Source organism: Parasteatoda tepidariorum, chromosome 3 (assembly GCF_982258835.1).
Source record: "Parasteatoda tepidariorum strain Cologne lab strain chromosome 3, Ptep-v5.0, whole genome shotgun sequence".
NCBI classification, from domain to species: Eukaryota; Metazoa; Arthropoda; class Arachnida; order Araneae; family Theridiidae; genus Parasteatoda; species Parasteatoda tepidariorum.
The window spans coordinates 75,524,464-75,550,610 of NC_141757.1; the positions used below are offsets into that span (position 1 = coordinate 75,524,464).

The 26,147-nt window shown below is 28.2% G+C and overlaps 1 protein-coding gene across 2 annotated transcripts in view; it reads right to left on the reverse strand.

The window, feature by feature from the left end:
- The window catches only part of trx (histone lysine N-methyltransferase trithorax), a 98,406-nt gene that overhangs the window by 23,321 nt on the left and 48,938 nt on the right, over positions 1-26,147 (reverse strand). For both annotated transcript variants that reach the window (XM_043045014.3, XM_043045008.3), the window contains exons 14-21: positions 24,197-24,317; positions 6,782-6,837; positions 6,441-6,498; positions 6,173-6,351; positions 5,333-5,675; positions 3,396-3,460; positions 3,213-3,308; positions 1,421-1,592 (exon numbers count right to left, since the gene is read on the reverse strand). In XM_043045014.3, the coding sequence (XP_042900948.2) occupies positions 1,421-1,592; positions 3,213-3,308; positions 3,396-3,460; positions 5,333-5,675; positions 6,173-6,351; positions 6,441-6,498; positions 6,782-6,837; positions 24,197-24,317 (1,090 nt within the window). The remainder of the gene's footprint in view (positions 1-1,420; positions 1,593-3,212; positions 3,309-3,395; positions 3,461-5,332; positions 5,676-6,172; positions 6,352-6,440; positions 6,499-6,781; positions 6,838-24,196; positions 24,318-26,147) is intronic.

Sequence of the window (26,147 nt, forward strand, 5' to 3'; positions counted from 1 at the left end):
AATTAAATATTTTATTTGAGATATAAGCATTTAACATTAACTGGAAATAAAAACAATGATATAATATCTATATTTGTATGTATACAGTTTAACTTCAATATCATGAACTCGTAAGAAGAAACTAAAAGTTTCATGATATCAAAAATTCAGAATATACAAATCCAAAACAAAATATTTTTAACAATTTAGTCAAAATAATTATAATCTTGGCATTTTAAAAATTTGTATCTTCCTTTAAGAAATGTCAATATCTTTGCCTTTTCAATAGATTTTATGTTTATCTGAATTTTTTTTGTTTTGTCATTTTCTCTTTTTTATATTCTCAATCATCCCATACAGCACTTCCACATAATTATCAATTTATTCAATCAGCAATTTCTTTCAAACCTTATGGGCAGTTATTCTTAATTATTCTCATATGTCATAGGAATTGATGATTCAGATAACTTTCACTTTTCTTTAAACATGGCAGTCTCTTTTTTATCCCCCTTTAAGAATTAGTTCACATAACTATTCAGGCAGATTCTTTAAGAATTAGATTTCAAGAAATTTTTTTAAAAATTAAGATTTTTTTCTTTTCTTTTTTTTAAGATTAAAAATATTTCTGAAAATATAGTGTCACTGAGAAAAGAGTCTTTGTTCCTATTATTAGCAATAGCAAATGCGCTGGAAATTCAGATTTGTTTTTGAAAATGAGGTTTAACTGTACATTAATGTATTTTCGGTGAAAAAAAGTTGATTTCCATACATTTATAAATATCTTTTTCTCATCCACTGTTTGTGTTTTGATTATTTTACTCTCTTTTTCAAGAGAAGTTTAGACATGACTCTTTTTTTTAAAGCTAAAAAAGAAAATTCCTCTTTCTAGTAAGCTATTAGTAACTTTGCACACAAGTATGGCTTTCTTATGTTCAGGGTTTCAACGATTCATTAACATATTTCAAGTTTTTTTAGTAAATCATTTGGAAATTCTGAATTATGCTTATTGATTCGTACAAAACATAATTTGTATTATTTAAATTGTTATTTTAATACCTTATTAAACGTCTTACTTTCATTATTATAATTTCTTTAAAACTAAGTACTCTTTCTCCAGTATTGCCAAAATTGTATACGCAGTGCCCACTTACACAGACCTGTTAAAGAATTTAATTTTTTATTATTTTTAAAACATTTAGAAATTAAAAAATTCCTATCGATATATATAAAATCACAATTTTTTAATTTACAGATGCATAATTACGCATGTTTACTTAAGGGCCACTCATTAAAATGTTGATTTGCTATTGTAGCATTTAAGCAGGTGCTTTTGATGACTTTCCCCTCTTATCGTCATAGAGGTGCTGCGAAATATATGCTATATATATTGTTAAAGATTCCCAACGAAGACATATTAATATTTTATTACAATATGAGTTACCTTCATTTTTAATTTTGGGGAAATAATCTCTCCTCTCCAAATATTGAGAATAAGTATGATCAACGTAAGGTGGAATAACTGCATTTGGGAGCATCCCTTCTGGAAGATCACTTTTTGAAGTCCATACTTTTGAAGTTGGAATTTTAAACCAAGGAAATATTTTTTCTGTTTGCTGAAATTTAAAATAATACCACTGATTACAATAAATAATAACCAAAACATTGATTACATCAAAAACTACAAAAATTAAAAAAGTATTATTTGAGTAACCTATTACAGGCATCGTAGTGAGCCAAAGAAAAAAAATGGGAGAATACACGTTTTGAAGAAAAGTTTGTAAATCAATGCATAGAAAAGTTTTATAGACCTGTTGCATTAAAAAAAAAATAACCACTATCAATTAGTAACTAATACCAGACTAATATTTACTTAAAATTTATTATTGAGTCCAAGAATTCTGTAATAAAATAACTTTAAAGTAGGGTTTAAGTAATCTCAAAATGAAAACTCAGTGAAAATGCCTCTTGACACTTTTGTGCAAAAGTAACTCAAGTAACCACGTCTATAATATAGTTATGATACTGTTAATGGAAATTGATAATATAGAAAATCTGATGAAATTGACTAATCTATGACTGTGAAACTATAAAAACTTAACCACTATACCTTTCTCAAAATGATAAATAAGCATAATGACCCCTAATTCAGCACCATAAAAATTTGATAAAATAAAATTATAAAATGAGTTTTCTTTTCACACAATGACTGAATTGCCCAAAAGTTTCTCAGGCTATATGTCAGAAACCATGTATAATAATTAGTACTTTGGTAGATAAGTTTGTTTCAAATTTTGTGATTTTTATTATTATTAATAATCTGAGTTAGGCTCGTTCCCAATCATTTTTGATATCGAAAGCTATATTGAAAGCATATTTAAACAATTGTTTATTTTTTGGGAAATATAACAAAATAAAAGACCCTATACCAGGGCTCTCACTTAATTTCAGAATTTTTTTATCTTTTTTCCCCTTTGCTTTTCCAGGTATTTCAGGAAAATTTCAATGTAAACCCAGGCCATATTTTACCTACACTATGCAATTTTTCAATAGAAATCTTTGATCTTTTCATTTGTAATATGAGATTTTGTGAACAAAAAATGATTGAATGAGGATGGAAACATGGAATAGTTTCACTAAAATGTGTAATTTTTACAACAAATAATCGTAATAGATGTTAGAATTATTTAAATTAAACCTCAATAACTGATTACTGCCACTGACAGCTCGAAGACTGGTTATTTTCCAGGTATAATGTAGAAATTTTGTGAAAAAGGAAAAGAAAAACATTTTTCGAGAATTTCCTACTTTTCAGAGAGCTGAAAAAAAAATTCCCTGGCAATTCCAGGTTTCTCCTGTTCTCTTTGATCGGTGGGAGCCTTGCTGTAAATTCATTTTTTAAAATTACGCACTTTAAAACTAAGTGCAAATGATTTTATAGAATAAGTCGACACAAATACAAATTAATACATTACATGTATAAGTAATTAATATATTATTATACTTCGTAATTACAATATTTTAATTAAGTGAACCTGATTTAAAATACTGAAATCAACATTCCTTCAGATAAAATATTTATAAAGCACTTCACACTTCAAGAATAACACCAGGGTAGTAAATCCACATATACTGTTAGAATTAGTTAGAACCAACATAAATTATTTCACAAGGAAATTACTTACATTAACTATTAAGACATTTCAAACACGATAAATAAAATAAAATTGTCTTACCTTAGTTAGAAGTACTTTGGCTGCACTGGCATTATGTTTTTTACCCATGTTACTATTGGCATCAATTACATACAATACATCTTCGAAAAAAGAAGCCTATAAAACAAATTATGTGCTTACACTTGGAAATATGAGTTATTTCAGTAAAATGTTATTTTAAGTCTATGTATGAATAATACTTACAATGTTTGAATATTTTCCCTTATCAAGATTAAACCTGATTACAGATAAATCCAGTGAACTCTTTTCTATGAATAAAATAATTATTTTTTATTTAATAAAATAGATTTTATTTAATAAATTTTTTTAAAAAAAAGGAAAAATAAACAGAAATTCTTTTAAAAAAAACATATTCAGGTCAAAATCTTTAATGAAAAGCAAAACAATTGACTTTATACAGACTTAGTTTAACTCGATTACATATAAATCGAGCAAACTTTTTTCTATGGATAAAAATATCTAGGATAGAACAGTGAACAGAGAGCCTAAGCCTACTCTGTCCATCTTGACCAGCCCAATGCCGTAACCCCAGAGTTCAGACTCCAAGTATGTTTAGTACTCATTTTATTGACCCGTTGAAGGGATGAAAGGTTGAGCCAGTCTTGCCCAATCCGAGAATAGGAAATTAGATCTATTGGACAAGAGCGTAAAGGGTTACCATTTAGCCACCAGGCCTCAATAGGCTTCTAAATAACGAAATGAAAATATTTTAAGCAAAAAAAGCAGTGATTCCGCTTACATGCATTAAATATGCCAAAAATCATAGACAGAACGCATATTAAAAATTATGATATAGTCCCTGGAATGTGTAACTTCCCATTGTAAAAAAAAATGGGTAGACTGCAACAGATTTTAGCCTTAAAAGCAAAATTTAACTATTTTTAAAAAAAATTCTTCCTGTATTAACTAATTAATAGAAGAAAATGCATTTATGTCATTGCTTCAGATCTCATTTGCTCGCTTTTAAATTCTTCAATATACAAGTAACATGCATACTTCTTTTATTATACTCTTAGCGAAGTGTTTATTCAAATAATTTAAATCTGCCTTATGAATGTTAAGTATATATGAAAAAGATTTTTTTTTGCATTATTTTTGGAAAATATCGCCAGATTTTAAAGCCTATTTGGAAATTATGGTTTTAATTCTTTGTCGAAATATTTCTGATTCAATTACTAAGTATACATGCACAAAGATATTTTAATCATAAAATATTTACTTTTCATGCAGTTTTTTAAAATAGATAATTATATTCCTTTCTTAGAGACTTGCTTTTGGTAAAAAAAGGACTCAGAAACTTGTAAGTTTCTAACTAAACTTATAAGTTTCAAGGGTTTGTATTTTTCAATAAATAAGATTTTATTGGAACCAATAAATTTTATTAATCCAATAAAAAACAATTTATTGCAATAATAATATAGTATAAAATGTAAGGAATTAATGAAAGAGCTAAATCAAGTGTATACTTATGCACACACATTTTATTAGAAAAAAACTGCATAATATTAAGAAAAAAGAAAATCCAGTATTAAACATTGCAGGACAAAATGTATTAAAGCAGTTAATTTAGTAGCTCTTGTTTTGTATGCAGATTAAGCAAATTTTTGATAGTCTTAACAACAAATAAAACAGCTACAACCCTCACATTTTATAAATGAAGGGAATCTTCCAAAATTAATATTGAAAAAAAAAAAAAGAAAATTTTTTTGTGTAATTCTTAAAAAAGAAAGAACCCTTTATTTCAAGTGAGTTTTAACATTTTCTTGGTGAAAACTGTTACCAAATGATCCCGTAGGGAAAATAATACATCCTTATAGGGGAAAATTCTTGATTTCAAATGTCACAACGAACAGAATAAAAAGAATATACAGTTAAATGAGAGATAAATAAATTTATATATACATATAGAGAGAAAGAGACCCAACTCTTGAGATACTTCCGTAGTCACAGGCTACACAAAAAATAGAGTTTAAAATACATGCATTATTATTTTGAGACTTTCATGTTAGGTTCCGACAACTTTTAATGGTTTTAAACAGACTTTGAGGTTTATCATGTCAAAAAACTAACCCTGTGCTAATTAGAATTCAAGAATGCTTAGAAAATTAAGCAATAATTACTTTTTTTAAATAGCACATTTTTCTCCTCAGATCGCTCTTTGGGAGCAGATTGGACAACATTATCAACAGTTGTGGGAGAACATTCATTGAGATGCTTTGAAGAACTGCTTTCCTCACACTTATTCAACATATTTTTCATACAAGCTGAGACATCATCAACTGATTTCACGATGGCAGAAATGGTTCTCTTAACGTCGGTTGAATCAGTGCTATCAGCCACTTCATCAATGAAAAAGGGGTTTCTATCGTCCTCTTTTCTATTGGAAGGCTCATCTCTCGACACAGATTCAGCTTGCTTAGCCATCATGTAATCAGGAATTTTACGTTTTTGATAAGATTGATCCTAGAATAAAAGTTATTGTAATATCACACATATATTGCTTTAATAATTCAATAGATAAAAATAAGTGGGCAAATATATTGTAAATAGATGGAAGGGTGCAGAATATATCCGAATGCATAAGGTAGCCATGGAAAAAAAAATAGATAAAAAATTGAAAGTATAAATTTTTTAAAGTTTATTTTAATGTAATTTTTAATTTCATATGCCATAATTTACCATAATTAATGTATTTTTTAATTTTTATTACCAATTATCAATCATGTAACTATAATACTAACTATTTGTTACTGCCCAACATTTCTACAGTTAATATTATCTTTTAAAAAGTGATATTTATATCTAGTTTTTAATTTGAAATTCCTTTAAAACAAATTAATAAATTTTAAAAGAGAAACTTCATAAAAATAATTTAAAACGAGGAAATTTTTTTTTTTTTTTATAAATGACAGGTTTATGAAAAGTTGAAATCGAAACATATGCATAAAAAAATTATTTACAAGATTAATTAGATGATTTGCACATCTTGATGCCATGAGAGTGTTAAGAACATTCTTTAAACCATGCTTCAGATATTCTTTAATTGCTTTGCGCCATGTTGGAACAACTTCATCAGTACAATTAATACAAGTGTAAACAACACTATCAGGAAGACAAGAGAGAATTTCATATCCTTCAGCTGAAAATATAAGAATATAAACAATTTTAAAGTATATAAGTGAAATAGTATAAAAAAATTAATTTTATAAATGCATAAAATAAACTTACCGCTTATGTTATCACAAGCAGCATGAACCCATCGAAGACAGTCAAAACATTGCACCATCTTCAAAAGATAGAGAAAAAAATAAATATAGGGAGTAAATAATCATAAATTATATAAATTTTTTTAAAATACTACACTAAATACATTTTAATAAGTCACATATAATACTGTTTTTACAAATTCCTTTTTTTTATTTTTAAGAAAAGGAAAAAACTAAAGAAAAATGTTGAGTATCGAAATGTAATGAACAAGACGGTCAAGTAATTACAACTCCAGAGTAAAATATACTGCATAGTAATAAAAATGGATATGCAAGCAAAACTAATATTGCTGAGCAACTTACTTCAGATTCATAGTCATTCTCTTCATAGCACTTGTGGCAAACGGGACAGTAGTTGCCTAGTAATAGAATATACATGTAAACAGTATTTAATGCATTCTATATGATGAAAGATACTTTAAAGTCAAAAATGCAGCACACAAAATGAAAGTACAAACCCTATATTTGTAAAATATGGAATTTATTTTGCTTTTTGTAAAATTAAGTAGGTACTTGTCAGCAGCAGAATTTTAAGTAAAACTGAACTAATAATGTAAAAACTTCCCATGATCGAGATTAGAATCTAATAGTCATTGCCAGGATTCAAATTTAAATGAGTTTCCTCATTTTGCATAGCTGATTCTTTAAATTCATAATAAAATTACCTAAATAAGTGACACAACTACTTAAAGCATATTAAATAAAAGTGCTATTTATCATTACTTATCTTCCCATTAAAAAGGAAATTTGCAATCAAACTAATTTTAAGATAAATTATAATATGATAAACATAAGTTGTTGGCTGACAGGTTCATGTAGGTTCAGGTACACAATATTGGGGCAATGTGGTCAAGTTGCCTTTATTTTACCCATTGATCTACTGCTGGGTGGGCTGAAAGCAGGGATAGAACCATGGTTCTTCACAATGTCAGCTGAGTGCCTAAACTACTGTGCCATCACAGTACATTCGTTAGTCATAGTTATGATAAATATAAATTAAGGCTTTGATACATTAGGTCTGTAATTCATTATTTGCTTATATCCATGATTACTATCCTTATTTATATTATTCCTTATTTTTCAACTGCCATTAAAAGTTACCTTTATTTAGGAAGGCAAGAGAAACAAAATAAAACTTATTTCAAAATATTTTTTATTCAAAAAAATCCTGCACAATTAATATTTTTTTAAAAATATATTTCAGACAATTTATTTGGTGTTAAGAATTTTGGAAGATATATAATATGTCCGATTGTCCCAATGAAAAAAAAATTGTGATTTTATTTTGGTTTACTCGAATTCTGGTATTAGTTCTCTTTTCTAATAACAAAAAACCACTAATTTCTGCCCCTATGAGTTTTTTTTCTTTCAATTTTTAGAAAAGTTTCTGTCACCTATGACAATGCTATTTTATTAACGACATCTGTGAGTAATGACATACTAACGCAATTAGCTAAACAGATATGATTTGTTAAAATAGGTTCTTGATTCACTGTAAAGTGTATGGGAATACTCTAAAACAATTTGAGACTGAACTTATTTTTTGACCAATTAACATGGTCTAGCGTTATTTAGCAGAATTTTTCAAAAATTTATAGCTCACTCTAGATGAGAATTACCCATATATTATATCAATGACTTGATTACTTTTTTTTAAAAAAAATATATTTTCTTTATTTCACAGCAAACAAAACAAAACTAACAGCTAACCTTTCATTTTTGTACACCAATCTTTGAATTAAACCACAATTTCTTTTCTTGGAGCTATTTATTTATAATCTCAACTTATTTTTCAATTTAGCATCATTGAGATACATCCTATTTCTATAAATCTCATTTTTTAAAAAAAACTTAATTTCAAAAACAAATTGGAAATAAATATTAATTGATGGATTGATTTCACCCCACTTGATCTTTTCTCGAAACTGATTTCAGTCCTCAGGACTGAAAGTGTTATACAAATTACCTTTGAAAGTTACGATTAATATTTATGTAATTTGCGACTCATTGCATCACAATTTATTTTGCAAATGGTATTTTTTGCTATTCCTATTAAGCTGATTTAAATATATAATGATATAATAATATATAATGATTTAATTGAATATAAATGTCAATTTAATTCTGTGAGACAAGTCACACGTGCGATGTGTAAGTATGCACAAATACAATATTTTATTTTTACACATATCAGCTCACAATTTGTATTCACACGATTTTGAAATCACACATCGCGATTTGTTTCTACGCTATTTAAAGAAATCAAGTATTGAGATTGGGATTCATGTCATTTGAAAATTACATGCTGCATTTCATGTTTCTGCAATTTATAAAATTTCCCATCGTGATTCAAATTATCGTGATTTAAAAATCAAACGTTGCAATCCACATTCATGCGTTTCAAAATTTTCAAACTAGTTTTGAAATAAATTAGATTTTAAAACTACACATGGGAATTCATAGTCATACGATTTAAAATACCTATAGTGATAAAATTTATGTGATTTAAAAATCAAACGTCATGCTTCCTACTCACACAATTTAAAAATCCAAAATCGTGATTCGAATTTCAGCAATTTTAAAATCTAATATTGGGACTCGTGTTAACTTTATTTTAAAAAATCAAAGATTCTGTTGCATATTCATGCGATTTCAAAAAGACAAAACATGATTTAAAAATCAAACACCTTGATTTGTATAGTTTAAAACTGCACCTTTTATTTATCAACTGCTTGGAGTTTTAGACATTTTGGAGTTTATTACAAATTTCAGTTTTACATCTCAAAATGTAAATGCTTGTGTTTAGACAGGTTTTGATAGACAGTCATTAATGAAAAGCTCATTAAACAAAATGATAGAACAAATTAAAAGCAAAGAGCTTTCACACTGTTCTTGAAAGAAAAGACATTAACACTGTTTCACAAGACTGCCTTTTAATCGATGAAGATCATCAAACAGCAAGTCACCGCACAGAGAAGGAAAATGAAGAAAGTCATGTAGAAACCTTCAAGAATACCCCCCCCCCCCAAAAAAAATAATTTAAAAACCAGTTTAGTCTCGTTTGAAAAATTGGAGAAAAACTTTTTACCAGAAAAAAAAAATTTCAACTGCATTTTTAGAATTTCTTTTCACCACTGGTCATTCTGTGATTTTGTAAATAACTGAATTGTTAAGGCTGTTTTTATAGACGAAACAAGTCTCATTATTCTTCAAAGAATAAGGAGGTGAAAAAAAAAGAAAAGCATTTTATATATATATAAAAAAAAATATTATTGGTGCTTTTACTGTGTAAGATAATATTAAGGCAGAAATTATTGAAGTATGTGTGATTTATTTATAGAAGGCAGGCCAAATAACTGATGTGTGTAACAGAGCAACACCCATTTCAGTAGAACAAGTCGAAAACAACATTAATAAATAATATTGGTAAAGGACACAAACTCCAATATATTGAAAGAAATTTCGACAAAAAGAAAATGTTTTGAAAAGCAGAATTTATCTTTGTTTAGATAACATTACTAAACACAGGGTATCTGCTACATTTCAGATTTTCAAATTCATGATTTTCCATGATTAATTCCAAGAATTTTTGAAGACTTAAAGAAGTTACTATTTTCTCCGACAAAAACATAACAATAAATTTAGAAAAGCATTATAATAACATTAATCGAAATGATAATTATAACCAAAACTGTTATACTCTGCATCTTCATATTTATAGATTTCAAATTTAAAAAACAGAGTAAAGAAAGAGTTGAAGCACTAAAATAGCTGGGAAAAAAAATACAAAAGCAAATTTTTCTTCCTTTTTTCTGCAGAATTATATTCTAAAGATACTTATCTTGTTCATCAGAAAGTAAAGAAATACTCCTTATTTGTCTGTTCTCATTTCAAAATAAAAATTCGCCAATGATTGGCTTGCTTCAGCTTGAAATTTAAAAGATAATTCGATCTAGAAATGTTTTTCGTTCCTTCTTTGAAAGAACACCATAATTTTTAAAGAGCATGAAAGACATTTTATATTTTAATAAAATATGACTGTGAGTAGTGATTTTGTTGGGAATTCAGATATTTGGAATAGGATGTAATTGAGGAGGGGGGGGGATTCCATTTTAAAAATTAGATTTTTTGGCGACCTAAATTCATGACTTTCCATGATTTTTTTTTAAAAAATAGTAAATCTCATGACAAAATTTGTTCAATACTGAAATTCATGACTTTCCAGGTGCGCGGATACCATGTAAACATGAATCAGGGACACTACCAGACTACTACTAATAAATTTTAATTATTACTATTGCAAATTTTTGGTTTGAAATTGCGTGAGTATATGTAAAAATATAAGAAAGAAGATAGATTTAATTGGAAAAAATTATACCAAATATCCCCCCCCCCCGAATTTTCACACCATATAACTTTAATACATTGATTTAAAAATTGAGAAAACCACCATGTAAGGAATATATTTTCAGTACTGTTGGACACTTACATTGCAGCAACTAAGAATAGGTGCCTGTATTTGGTAAGGACGAATTTTTTTTTCTTTTAAAATTAAGATACCAACCCTTTCACCAGTCTCAAGTTAGAGTACATAGAAATGAAAAATAGGTCTGCCACAGTTAATTTTCAATGAAGAATACTTGTTTATGCCAGTCAAATCAGATTTCAAATTTCCCTGATTTTTCCAGGTAAAAACCTATTTTCAGGTCCGTTTTTTTTTTTTGCTCATAAAGTGTATCATGGGTACAAGAAATGTGTAAATATTATAAAGTATTTTATTTAAATGTTATTTTTTTAATAAATCATCTTGAAAAAATTAATTTAATTTAACAACTTAGTGAAATTTTGTTTTTTATTTTTAAATGTTTAATGTTTTGGTACAACCTTAATTTATAAAAAAATTAAGATAGATGTGGAGAAAACATGCAGGATATATTGTTTTATAGAACAAAAAAGGTTTTATTGTGTTACTTTAAGTAGTTTTTGCACGAAGTGTACCAAATGGTAAATACAGAGTGACCCAAAAACCTTGAATAAGTACTGTTCTATACTTCATTAAGCAAAATAAAATAATTTCAGGCGATTATACATCAATAAATTTTTATAATTTATTTACATTTCAATATACAGGGGTGATTGTGAGCCAAAGTCAAAATTCCGGAAAATTTCTTGAGTTAAAAAAAAACAAGTTTAAATTGAAAAATTAGAAAAAAAATTTAAACAAGGTTTTTTTCCTTTTTCTCAATATTTCTTAGTTTACTTAAAATATATTTACACATACATATACCATTTACGAGGGTTGCTATTTATATTTCTGGCCTTGGCAACAGTAAGTGTTGCTAGGCGACCGCAGGCGATTTTAATCGAAAGTTTGATATTTTTAAACATAAATTCAGCAGACGATTTACCATTATAGCTTCATTTGTGTTGTTGACAGTAAATTGAAAAGTTCTTCTCTTTCAAAAAATGGAATTGAATCTCGAACATTTTCGTGCCATTATTTTTCATAACTTTCGACGTGGATTGTCAAGACAAGAGTGCTTTGATGAATTTAGTTCTTTATTCAGAGATAAAGCGCCATCCTACAGCACTGTAAAAAATTGGTATAACGAATTTAATCGTGGTCGATGTTCGATCCAGGACGAATCCCGTGCAGGTCGTCCAAAATCCGTTGTTGTGCCAGAAAAAATCGATCCTGTGCTAGAACTGATAAAGCAAGATCGTCATGTGACATACCGTGAGATAGAGGCGTCTTTGGACATTAGTATGACTAGCATCAATAAAATATTGTATGAACATTTGAGCCTAAAAAAATTTTGTTCGCGTTGGATCCCGCTTAATCTGACAAACGCTCTAAAAAAGGCTCGTGTCGATTGGCGCAAGGAAATGTTGGAAAAATATGTTCAAGGTACATCAAAGGCTGTGTATAACATCTACACAGGTGACGAATCATGGATCTATGCATATCAGCCGGAAATAAAACAGCAATCAACTGTATGAGTCTTCCAAGATGAGGCAAAACCAACAAAAGTTGTTCGAGGAAGAAGCACATCGAAACAAATGATTGCCTGTTTCTTCGGCATTAACGGTCATGTGGCAACAGTGGCGTTAGAGCAACACAGGACGGTCAATTCTGAATGGTACACGACCATTTGTTTGCCAGAAGTCATCGGAGAAATTCGAAAAAAGCAGAAGAACAGGCGAATAATTCTTCATCATGACAATGCGAGCTCTCACACATCGACTCAAACAAAGGAATTTCTGACGGAGCGAAAGATCGAACTGATGGGTCATCCGCCGTACAGACCTGATTTGGCACCCAATGACTTCTTCTTATTCCCACACATCAAAAATAAATTACGTGAACAACGATTTTCGACCTCCGAAGAAGCGGTTGATGCATTCAAAACGCATGTTTTGGAGTTACCTCAATCGGACTGGAAAAAGTGCTTTTAAATTGGTTCAAACGTATGCAAAAGTGTATTGATCATCATGGAGAATATTTTGCAAAACAATAAAACCAATTCCGATCCTACATATTTGTTTTTTTCATTATTAGGCCAGAAATATAAATAGCAACCCTCGTACACATACCTATGATGACCTGGAGAGGTAATTAAAATTTACAAATATGTCTTTCTTTCTTGAGTTTATGATTATAACAACTATTTACTGATAAAAAATGAATATTAATCATGTACAGTACAGAAACCGTTATCCGGAAATCAGTAAACCGGAAAACCAAAAAACCGGAACGAAATTCGGTAAATTTTCCCGCCATTTTTTAAGAAAAAAATTTTTTTTTCCTCATAAGATTTTAGGATTTTTTTTTCTTTTTTGAAAGATACCTTACCATCATTTTGGAACTAATCATTAGTATATTACTTTGTTTTTTAAAGATTATTTCCAAATAATGTTTTTTTTAGTTGGGTTTAACAATAAAAAAAACGGCTTTTTGTAGCGATTCAGAAAACCGGAAAAATCAGTTATCCGGAATAGCGATGGTCCCGATAGTTCAGGATAATCGGTTCCCTACTGTATATAAGCTTATAAAGTATCTCTCTGGCCCTCCCTTACAAACAAATTAAATAAACTGGGTTTTTAAGTTCCACGTTTGAAAATTTGATTTCCGGAAACTTCTGTGAGCAAAGATTTCTTGAAACGTCTGGACCTTCGATCTCCGGAAACTTCCGGATCACTGTTAGCAAAAAATCCGGATTTTTTCCGGAGCACAATCAGCCCTGAATATAGAGACATTTTATACAGTGCATTGTCCAAACAGTGCACTTCATAAAATTCCTTGATCATATTTTCTTTAAACCAATATCTATTGTCAAATATTTAAATAATGTTGTTTGTTTTGAATTAGCAGTATTATTTTAAGAGATATTCAGTATTCAAAAATGAATGTCGCAAATGCAAAATTGTCAAATCTGTAGTTGTATATTCTATAGTAAAAAACTAGATAAAATTTATAATTTTTCTTTTCCAATTTGAAATTAAAATATTTAAAGAATTCCATTCTAAAAACTTGGTTTTTTTTTAGCTTCGATTAGTTAATTGTTTAGAAACCTGTACCTATACGGTGAAGAACAAAAAAACAAGGCTTCGTTCTCCTTCTTAATGAATACACATGAATAAAAAAATTTTATATCCCATGCTTATACATTCATTTAACATGTTTCCCATACATTTCTTAGTTTTTGCCAGCTTTATTAGGGTTACAACCAACTAATTTTAGGAGAATTTTATTAAGTTAAAAATACTAAAAAAATTTGTCAAAAGAAAAAAATTACCCCAAAACATCGGAACAAACTTGAATATGATAAATGGATGCAGCCCACTAACCAGGGTTTGTTGATTTAAATTAACAGATTTTTTTAATATATATATTGATATTAAAAGTTAAAAAACAGTGTTCTAAATTATTGATACTTTTATTATTTTCTTTTCTTAGATTTAAAATTTATTTTAAATAAATTGCTGCATTAATTAATTTTAGTTAACGAAATTACTTTCTTTCTTGATGTGTGTTAAATTCCAGCACATTTGAAATTACATTTTTAAAAATCTTTTGATTCTTGAGATTGAAAGTACACATTAAATGTCTTAATATAGACTTGCATAGCTGTAGAAAATAATTAATAAACTTGAATTTTTTTCAAAAAAAAAAAAAAAAAGCAAATAATGTTAATTAAAATCTACATTATATTTTATTGGTGGAAAATGTATATTTCTAAAGCTTGAGGTTATATTAAAAAGAAATTACCCTAATATGCCAAAAATAGAAGGAAAAAAAAAGGCTGATGAATTCAGATATTTTTTTTCTGATATAGTGTCATTCATCCCTTTCAAAGTCTATTTGAAGCAGTAGAGTTATTAACTGGTATTTTTTACTCATAACATGTTTACAGTATCTTTGACATTATCAGATTTTCTATAAAGAAATTTTCTGAAAAAAAAATTCCAATGAGTACATAGATTAAAAAAATTTTTTTTTTTAGCTTAACTTGTCAATTTTGATATAGGATTAAAAATGAATATTTTAATATAAAAATATATAGATTAAATATTTATTTATTTTTTGATGAATGACTACATTTATAAACACAATCTGTTACATTTATTTTGTCATAATGAAAATCAAGAGGAAAAAAAAATCACAATTTTAAATTAAAATTATGATTTGCTAATTGAAACTTAGTTGTAATAGTTAAAGAACAGGGGTCTGTCCAAGCCAAATTTATTACTGCTTAGTAGCACCTTCACAAATTCAACTTTAGAAAAAACGGTAGCTTCGCAAGATACTTTTTCCTAAAACTTTATTTTTGTGTCTCGTAAGAAACGATAAATTGATATTTTAGTGTTTATTTTTAAATATAATTTTCACAAATTATGTCTAAACTTTCACAAAATAAGTACCTATTAGAAAAACCTAGACAGACCCCTGAAGTATTCTTTAAATTCTCTATTTCATCTAGTCTTTAAATTTCAATCATGCATTTGTTTCAAAATGGTTGCTATGCATTCAAAGCTATGAATTATAATGAAAAATTAATGAAAAGTTTTTTTAATCATAAATTAAAGTTCTTAAAAAATGTATTTGAATAATAAAAAAAATCTGATTTAAATAAAAAAATCTGATTAAAAAAAAAAAAAGCACAAACCCTGCCACGAGCTAGAAGGAAAAAAAAATCCATACTTTTTTTAACAGAAGCAAATATCTTAACCCCTTCCACCCCCACCACAATCTTTGCCTTTCCTAAACTATTTAGTCCAATAGTCTCCAAAGAGGTAAAATGTTTTTCCATTCATTTAGCAACGATGAGAGAGTTTTATGTGGCATTCTAGTTTAACAGGGTTACAATGGAACAAATTTTAATACAAGCAAAGTATTGTTAAGTTGTTATTTCAAATGTTTGGCGATGAATTTTCATCAAAAAAATTGCACACAAATGAGGGTAAAATAATTTAAATTACGAAAAAAATTCCCCGATTTTTCCATGTTTTTATCTAAAATTCCTTGACTTTTCCAGGTTTTTCTGATAAAAAGAATTCCCTGTTAATTCGAAGTGGGTGGCCACCCTGATTACTTTTTAGTACGCAGAGCTGAAATTTTAGATGTTTTTTTAAGTGCTAAAGAATATTCTGATATCAAAACGTTATGCATTAGTTATGGAGCTATTTTTTTTGTAAATGTCAAAATCTTTGAGCATATATAATTCAGTTATGCGAAATCTATTAGCAAGGGAATTATCGTTTTTCCCCTTTAAAGATAAATTTTACTTCTATAACTTTTCCATTAGAATTTTTACTTTTAATAGTACACTTACAAGGGTGGCTATTAAACAAGGAAACTGATATTCCTGTAAAAGAACTATGTGCTATTACGTAGTGTGAAGCTTCTCTTTAAAACGTGCTCCTTCTGTATACATAAATAAGTTCGTCTGGCTGTGGCCTTTGTTTATATAAGAGCTCTTATTTTTGTTTTGATGGAAAAATGATGAGTGTAATAATTGAGCAACAAATCACGGTTAAATTTCACACGAAATATTTCCTGTCCAGATCACTTTGCAACATCAGAAACAGAATAGAAAGTTAGAAATATGATTCAATCTAACTGATAATTAACTAGTTCTGTGATTTTTGAAACTAAGAATTGGCCAAGAATGCATAAGCCACTGACTCAAATTGTGAAAACAAATCTTGAATTAGTACTAATTAATATAACACTTAAACCATTAATATATTCAGGGGTGATTGTGAGTCTAAGTCAAAATTCCGTAAAATTCCTTGAGTTAAAAACAGTTTAAATTGAAAAAAAGTTTTTTTTCCCTTTTTCTCAATATTTCTTAGTTTACTTAAAATATATTTAAAACTTTACACATAACTGTACCATTTACACAAACCTATGATGACCTGGAGAAGTAATTAAAATTTACAAATATGTCTTTCTTTCTTGAGGTTATTATAATAACTATTTACTGATAAAATGTGTATCTGGCTCTCCCTTACAAACAAAATAAACTGTGTTTTTCAGTTCCACCTTTGAAAATTTTAAGAATTTTATTTCCGGAAACTTCTGTGATCAATGATTTTTTGAAACGTCTGGACCTTCGATCTCCGGAAACTTCCGGATAACTATTAGTGAAAAATCCGATTTTTTTTCCGGAGCACAATCAGCCCTGTATATTTCAAATTAGCAAGAAAACTACAATCATTAGATTAAAAGCTATTAGTCATTGTGAAATATTCTTAATCTTGATGGCATACTAGAACTTCTGAGGTCTTAATAGAATAACAAAATTGTCATTTAAATTATCAGGACTGCTTATTGTAGTGTTATCGAAAAATGTTAAATATTACATATGTGTTATTGTTACCTCAGCCAGCTTAAGTGGACTAAGATGAAGATAAATTTAAATAAATAATAAATATGTTTCTTGGAAATATGCATTGTATCTATTGAAAAAGAAATGTAAACCTATTATTCTAACTTGAGTACAATAGGAAAGAACAGAATTTTTAGGATAAAATGTGCTTTCAAAGATAAATTTTATAGTGTTTATTGAATCGCTCATAGCTTTAGTTTATTTTTCTTTTTTAAATCTAAACTCACCATAAGATAACAATTCTATTTTGTGTAATAATTATTTAATAGTACTCAACACCAACTAGAATAAGTATCTTATATTTTATTTTTCATTAAAACCAAGTATTTTAAAAGGTTGGCTTTTGATCAGCTGAATACTATAGAATGCTTATAAATTTTGCTGATGCCCAGTCTTTTTGTTAAAGCTAAGTTTCTTTGTGATAATGCAATGTTGCTTTAAGCTATTTAATTATGAAAGCATGATCTAGGTTCGGAATTGGAATTTGTAGAAAAGCAAGCCAGACACCATAAGAAGAATCTTTAATAATTGTTGAAGATCAAAAGCTTATAAATGTTTTCCTTTTATATTAACGTTTCAAATAAAGAATGAAATTTAATGAAACTGAACAGGGAGGATTGTTTCTTTAAGGACTCGCTCAACAGTAAAGATAGTTCTCTTATTCTTAAATTATAGGTTTTTTCCTTCTTTTTCTATGGAGATCATCTAGAGTTCTCCATAAGCATTTCTTCAATGGGCACCTACAACATCCATGCTTTTAAAGAGATGAATGCAACCATTTAACAATTTTTGTAAAAACGTTGCACCTGTCCCCTCATGCAGGCTTCATGGTGGACAATTGTGCAATACATACATTTTAGACTATTTTTAAGGAGGAGGAATGAAATGAATGGCTAAAAAAACTTTATATCAGACATATTTTGGAGTTCTGCAAGGGCACAATTAGACTGTTTTATTTAAAAAAAATTGCTCTTCATAAGTAGCCCATGCATGAGACAGCTGCTGTCATAGCTGGAGGGTCAAACTGAAAGGCCTGTTACTGGACTTAATAATGAAATGAGGTGAACAATAAACGAAGTAAAAAAAAAGTCTGCAAACAGGTTGAATTTGATAAAAATGTTTCGCTCCAATACTGATTCAGCAATAATTAATTTTGAGGAAATATAAAGATGGGGTTCTGCTTTTTTAAACTCCTTTTTATATAAAAACATATTAGTCTTAGTTTTTTTAAAAATTTCTTTTATCGTAAAAGAAAGTTTTAAAAAAAATCTAAGAAAATTTATTTTATTCAATTTTAAAATTTTAACAAAATTTGAGGGGACATTTTAAAAAAAAAATTAATCTTCACACTTAAGCACAGTGAATAAAAAAAGGGAATAATAAAAGAAAATAGAACTAAACAACGACTGATAAAATTTATTTAATTTAGAAGCAAGTGAGGAATGATTTTTTGAAATGAAGATTTTTAACAGCCTTGGGTCTTAGGCAGTTTGAATCAATCATTTAAAAAATCTAACACAATTAAAAGCTACAATAAATTGTTTTATGCTTTCTATTTATGTTTATTATTACATAGGGAAATAATTAAAACTCAAAAGCTTTTTATTTGTAAAAAAAAAATTGATTTTTTACCAAGCTTCCTTAAATGGCCATTAAAGCTTCCACAATTAATTAATTTTTATGTGGTCTCTCTGAAATTAACTGCAAATAAATAAAAAAAAATTTCATATTTTTATTAAACTTGTTTCGTCAAATATAACTTCAGGCAAAAACAACTTACAATAGTTATTTATTAATATCTAATTCAATTTAATGCTGAAAACTTTTAAAATTGTAAGGTATATGAAACTTGTGTGCAATGTAATTTAAGATAAAATCTGAAATTTTAACGAAATTGATGGATGAGTTAATGAGAAATATTACTTTTCATACGTTTCCTTTTCGCTCAGTAATTATTTAACCTAAGTGGTTCACATTTTGGATTAAATTAATGAAATTCCTTTAATAAATTTATGAAGAATGAAACATAATTTTCTTTAAAATTTATTATATTTCGCATACAATTATATTTATTTAAAAAGTTATAAATGATAAATCTTTTGCTGACATATGGGCAATTGATTTTGTAATACAATTAAACCAAAAAATATAATGTTAAAGGAAGGAGAACTTTTGACCACTTCTTGGGATCTAATTGTCACCAGTCTAACAAATTTTTAAGCATGAAAGTATAATCTTGAACATTTTTACACTCTGCCTGCAGATTAACTAAAATTTTAGTTAAACTTAGATATGAATTATTTATTTACTGTGAATTTAGTTTTTCTTTTCCTTAAAAGCATCTACATTAATTTTAATTAATATGTTTACCAAATTGCTTCAGCATACTGTAGCAGTTCATTGGAAGAAAAGCTCTGCAGCAGATACAGTAAAAAGTTTTATACTGGGATATCCGTTTAGAGTAAGGGTATCTTTTCTGGACCCTTTTTAACAATCAAAATAAGCAAAACTCTTTTTCCCTTACAATTTATATATGTATTTTTTATACTTGCGACTTGTTTAAAAAATGTATGTAAGATGAGAATCTTTCACTACCCTCCACTTCTTTAAGATTTTTAACCTACCCTGTCGACCGGAGTGTGTAGTGAGTGGTCAGGGACCTAACCTCACAAAAGAAAGGTCCTGGGTTCGAATCGCAGACAAGGCGTGGATGTTCTTTCATTCTTTATACCATATGTCCTTATTGGGGGAGCAACCTAATATGGTGCCTAACAAATTTGCCCTACTGCTATCTGAATGACGAGTGTTAATCAGGCGGGCATCGGATAAAAAAAAAAAAAAATGAAATCCCGTATTTCACTACAGCGAGGAAAGAAAAGCTTATTCCCCCCCCCCTCATGTATCACATAGAAGGATTATTGCAGCCAAAAATCACTCACTCAATTTCGGAATGAGCAAAAATTTCAAAATTTATCTTTACATTTGACCAACTCATTCTTGAATCAACGCCACCACACATTTCAATATTTTAGTTAATTGGTACATAAACATCAAACATGATAATAATGTTTTACCCGAACTGTAAAAAATTACTGTTTTTCTTTAAAAAAGAATAAAAGTTATTTCGTTTTGTTAACGTAGGTAGAATTTCTAAGCAATCGATGAATTTCTTAGCAAACAAAGTTCAAAAACAATCAGGGTTCCTACACTATTTTGAGAAAACAATATCCTGACTTTTGCAGTTTTTTCCTGACCTTTTACAGTAAAATTCCTGACCCGCCGTTTCCCACTCCAACAAAACTTTTAACATTGCAGTTTCAATTAGTAATAATATGCTACTAGTCATAAGTATTATAGATTGAATAGGATAAACACTTATATATTAAAGTGGAATTGCGTAATAGCACTTTATATCCCAAATTATATTTTCAGAAAACTTGTGAAACATATTTTTAATTATCATGATTAGATAAAATTTTTAGTGTGTTTTTGCAGTTAGATACGAAAACTATTTACATAAAAAGATCATGAAAATCTGTTGGATTATGGAAATATTATTTTATTTAATGTTAAGAAGAACCAAATGCATGAGTGTCGTCAGGATATAAAGGGTTAATCAAATCTGCGAGATATGTATCAGTATCCTTAGATAATATTTACTCTTAAAACATACTAGAACATTTGTTACATTAAAATACAGTACACTCTCGATTATCTGTGAGAGGATTATCTGGTTTGCGGATTATCCGTGCTCATTCCGGAGTCACACAAAAAATATAAAGAGAGACATTTTAAAGATTAAAAAAAATTTATTCATGAAGTTATAACACTACCAAATTTTTGGAAGCAATATTCGTCTGTGGATTGAAGTTTATCGAATATCAGCAGCATGGTCAAAGGTAAAATCGTCTACTTTATCATGATCATGGATAAAGATAATATCACTTGATGAGCAATCTTCTTCAGATGTTCAAGAAAAATAAGATAACAGTATTCTCGAACAAGTAAAAGAAATCTGAGGTTTCGAAATTCTTGACGAAGAACATTTTGAAGACTGGTGTTGTTAAATCTGATGCAGAAGATGTAGTAAATGAAGGAAATACAATTTCTGTTTCTGCTGCTGTGGAAATTTTATTAGATTATATGGGAGGATTTGATTACAGTGACATTACTGCGGTTCGTAAAACATATGACGAAGACGCATTACACAATTTTTTAAAATGAAAATTCCTAATTTGATGTTATACAGCATGCAAATGCCAGTAATTTTCATATTTTTTGTACTGATATCGATTTTTTCTCTAATTTAAAGAGTTTTCGAATTCTCCGTGCTCCCTGTCCCGGTGATTAACCCGGATAATCGGGAGTGCACTGTATTAATTTTTAAAAGATAATATTGAAATAAAAAAGGGGAAAAAAGTAAAAAAAAGTTAATTATATACAAATAAAAATTCAGATAGAAAAATTATGCAACTTGTGAGAAAAATAAAATCAAAAATGTCCTTTTTTTCCCCAGTATTTTTAAATTTATTTCTGTAATACTGTAAGCTTCAGGAGAAACTCAGGGGCTCCTATGTTATATAATATTTCTCAACATATTTTGTTGTTTGACAATTTCTGAATCAAGAACATCCAGTTCTGTTGCAGCAGTTTTCACCAATTTAGATTTTCTAAATTTCAAATCATCTCTCTTTTCTTTTATTAGTTTTCTAGAAATTTCAGCTTTTTTCTTTTTTTGGCTTCTAATGCATGTCTCCATATTTCTTGTTCTAGATCCTTTTACAGCATCTAGCATTTTTTCATTAATGTAAATGTTTTTTAGTCGATTTATAAACGAAACATAATCATACACACGCCTTTGTGAAATAATAGAGTCTTCATTGAGGTTTTCAACCAATAAGCTTTTATTGATTGAAAACCTGCCTTCAACTGTTGCGTTACCATGAGAGAGGATAAGAAATTTTTTTATAACCTCCCACAAATTTTCACACTTTTTTTCTCCGCGCAAATATTTCAAAAAAAATTATCTAATATCTTTTGCTGTGGATTAAACTCTAAGAAACTCTTTTGCTCTTCTTTTTTTTTTGGCAGCATCACAAAACAGTAAAAATTCCTTTTTTGATTTTTCAGCTGTTGTTTCAGCAACTATTGTCTGTAAACCAGTTATTCACACAAAGAGCAATAAACTTAGCAACCCTATCAAAAATTCCTTATCATTGGATAAACAGGAGGAAAATTGCTAACAGGACAGGTTCTACCAGGGAAAAGGGTATGTTATTATGAGGAAATTACATATTTTGAATTACAGAATTTTTCCTTGAAACTTTATTTTTGCCTGTCAGTCTTTGAATGAACTATAGTTTTTTTTTATTTTCCTAACTTTATGAATAAGTAAGAAAAATCCTGACTTTATGAATATGTAAGAATAATCCTGACTTTTTAGCTTAATTTTAGAATAGCCTGATTTTTGCAGGTTTTCCTGACTGTGTAGGAACCCTGACAATGTGAATGGGTATTATTAACAATATAAGAATGATATTTGTGACATCACTGTTAAAACAAGACAATCTACACGAGAATAGGAATGACGCGGGAACTATGGATTGAGGTTTGACTGTATTTTTTCAACCAACTAAAAAAATTTATTAAGCAAAGGTTTAAACAGAAGATTTTATAATAAGAACCAAATTTTATTCACATAGATAGCTGAATTTTAAAAATAATTATTACTGGTCTAATATTATTGAAAAGTATTTTGCACAAATAAATAATTTGGTTTTAATAAATCCAAAAAAAAAATTTAACCATGTTGCAGAGGAAATTTTACTAAGAATAATAAATAATACGCTTATTTATTGAGAGACTCAGTGCCTATTTTTTTTAATATATAAATTGGTTATTTTTCAACCTTGATGTAAAGGGAAAAAAAATACAATGCCTGATTTTTATTCATCAAAAACAAATTCTCTGACTCCATGGGAACCCTGTTCAAAGAAAATTCTTAAAAAGAGATAAAGTGAACTGATTATTTTTCATTTTTAATGTGCAAAATATAAAAACATATTTAAAAGTCACAAAAAGTAGAAATTAAAAACTGCAGGCAAATTTTATGTGTATAGGCATGTAAGTATAAATAAGAAAAAAATAAGTAAGAATAAATAAGTAAAGAAATTTAACATGCTACTGATGCAGTAAAACTATAATTTGCTTCTTTAAAAGAAATGTTAGTTTTAGGAAATTTTAAATAGCGAAATTTCTAAACACTAAAATTAAAGAGGAGAATGGCAAATAGAAACAGAAGACCTAGAGTCTGAAAAAAAGTAATGCCACATTCAGACTTAAAAGTCAAATGCGTATTATTTAAATGTGCCAAATGTAAGAAAAATAATCACAATTCTACTGCATAGTGGAATAAAAAATAAAAAAAAAATATCGAGTAGCATGTTAACAAAATTTAAACTATGTATAAGCTTAGAAATAATCTTAAAGACAATGTGGTGTTTAGAGGAAATAAATTAAACACATCTCGGAAAACAGAATTTATTTCATAACCTTGAAAATTGAAACAGAACTATACAATAATTTCATTATTGTTTTTCGTTTTGAAATATAATAAATAGCGGTTTCACGCTTATACACAACAGAGCAGGGAGTGAGAGGTCAAAATTTTGTTTACATGCTACATAAGTTCTTGTGTGTGCTCCATTAGATGAAAAGGCCACAGAGGCTGTAGTAGAGGTGGGTTTAAGATTGGCAAAGTAATGCGTGTGCTGGCATAAAATAACTATTTAAAAACAAGCTTTCGCGATTTAAAAGCAGTCTATACCTTTATCAGTTAATTTTGCGCAGGACTGACACAACAGCAGGTCAAAATTCCATAAAGGACCTCCACTTGACGCAGGTGAGGTAGTACCACAACTTTTGCATTTCACACATTTGGGACACATCTAAAATAAATAATTATTTGTTGTTTGAATAAAATCTGTTTCTTTCATTAGATATTGTAATTCTCTTTTCACAGAGAAATTACCGCACATCAATATTGCTCACATATAAATATTAAATATTTACCAACAAAACAGAAATAAGTTAATACTTGCATGTGTGTTAAAATATCATTAACCAACTGACGGTTCTGCATGTAAAAAGTTACATTTTAACCTGCAGTCTTCTTCGCAAAGCATAGCCGGTTTTTACATGTTAATAGATAGGGGAGAAACATTCTTCCCAATTTTGCCCATTTGTAAAACCGCCAGAGGGTCAAACTAAGATCATTTTGATATAAAAAATTAAACAAATAAAAATGCGCTCATTAATTAGCAAAATTATTTCACAATAAAAAAAGATAAAATTTTATATTCAAATAGAAAAATATATAGATTTCATAATTTTTATCAGGACTTAGAAAACTGTGAATCCTCAAGCACAGAAAATAGAGTTATCAAAATGTAGCTCTTGTATGTCAGAGTACTTTCAAAGAAAAGGGGGACCCAACTAATATATTTTCCCTGAAACAAATGACCAGCACTTTATCAGTAAATATCACCACATATAAGGTATCAGGTAAAGTGCTTAATAAAATATCCTCAAATCTTATATAATATATTCTTATGATAAAATTTCCAAAATCATTTTTCATAACAATTTTTTAACTGTAATAGTTATCAAAATTTTAAACTACATAAAACAAACCATAAATTTTTTTAAGTAATAGTTATTTCTTGCTGAGTGGCCGCAGCCTATAAGATGATTTCATTTTTCAATAAGCTTTGCACTAAAATTCTGCTATAATCGTAGATTTAAAAAAAAAAAAACACTATTAGACTGTTTGTTCTAAAAATGGTATTGATATCATTCGTAAATTTTTTTTTTATTAAAACAGTGCATGATAAAGCAAGTTTTTGATTGCCAAAGGAGTGCATGACATAATCAACAAATGTGTAATAAATTTAGATTTGTAATTCGAAAATAATTAAATCAGAGCAGGTATTTGTTTTTCTCTTTCCTTTATCTATATTTTGTTCATAAACTTTTTATTTCTAAACTGTTTCAAAGTTAATTTGAATAAAAAAAAGTCTCTATTTCTTAAAAAAAATAAAAATATATTTTTTTCCAATTGATTACTATATACAGTACAGAACCAGTTATCTGGAAATCAAAAAACCAAAAAACCGGAACGAAATTCGATACATTTTCCCGCAATTTTTAAAAATTTTTTTTTTCCCTCATAAGATTTTAGGATTTTTCTTTCTTTTTTGAAAGATGTTTACCTAACCATTATTTCAGAAATAGTCATTAGTGTATTACCTCATCGTTTTTTCTTATTTTTAAGATTATTTCCAAAATTTTAATTTTTTTTAGATGGGTTTAACACTAAAAAAAAAGGCTTTTTGTAGCAATTCAGAAAACCGGAAAAATCAGTTATCCGGAATAGCGATAGTCCCGATCGTTCCGGAAAATCGGTTCTCTACTGTATTAGGTTCACTTCATTGTTTAGTTGTCTACTTTTACTAATTTAAAATTTCCAATAGGCATTAAGTTGAGTAAAAAAAATTATTCGACCTTAATTAACGATTTTATCAGGATTGATAAAGAGTAAGATTCTAAACAGTTAAAAAACAATGAAAATCTTTAAAAAGAAACAGAAACAAATTTATTGATTTGACACACTATAGAAAAAAATTTGAAGGGTATTTGCAAAGCATCTGGAAAGATACAAATATTTATGTAGAATTCGGTATGTTTGCAAATTTTGAAAAGCTAGAATATATCATATT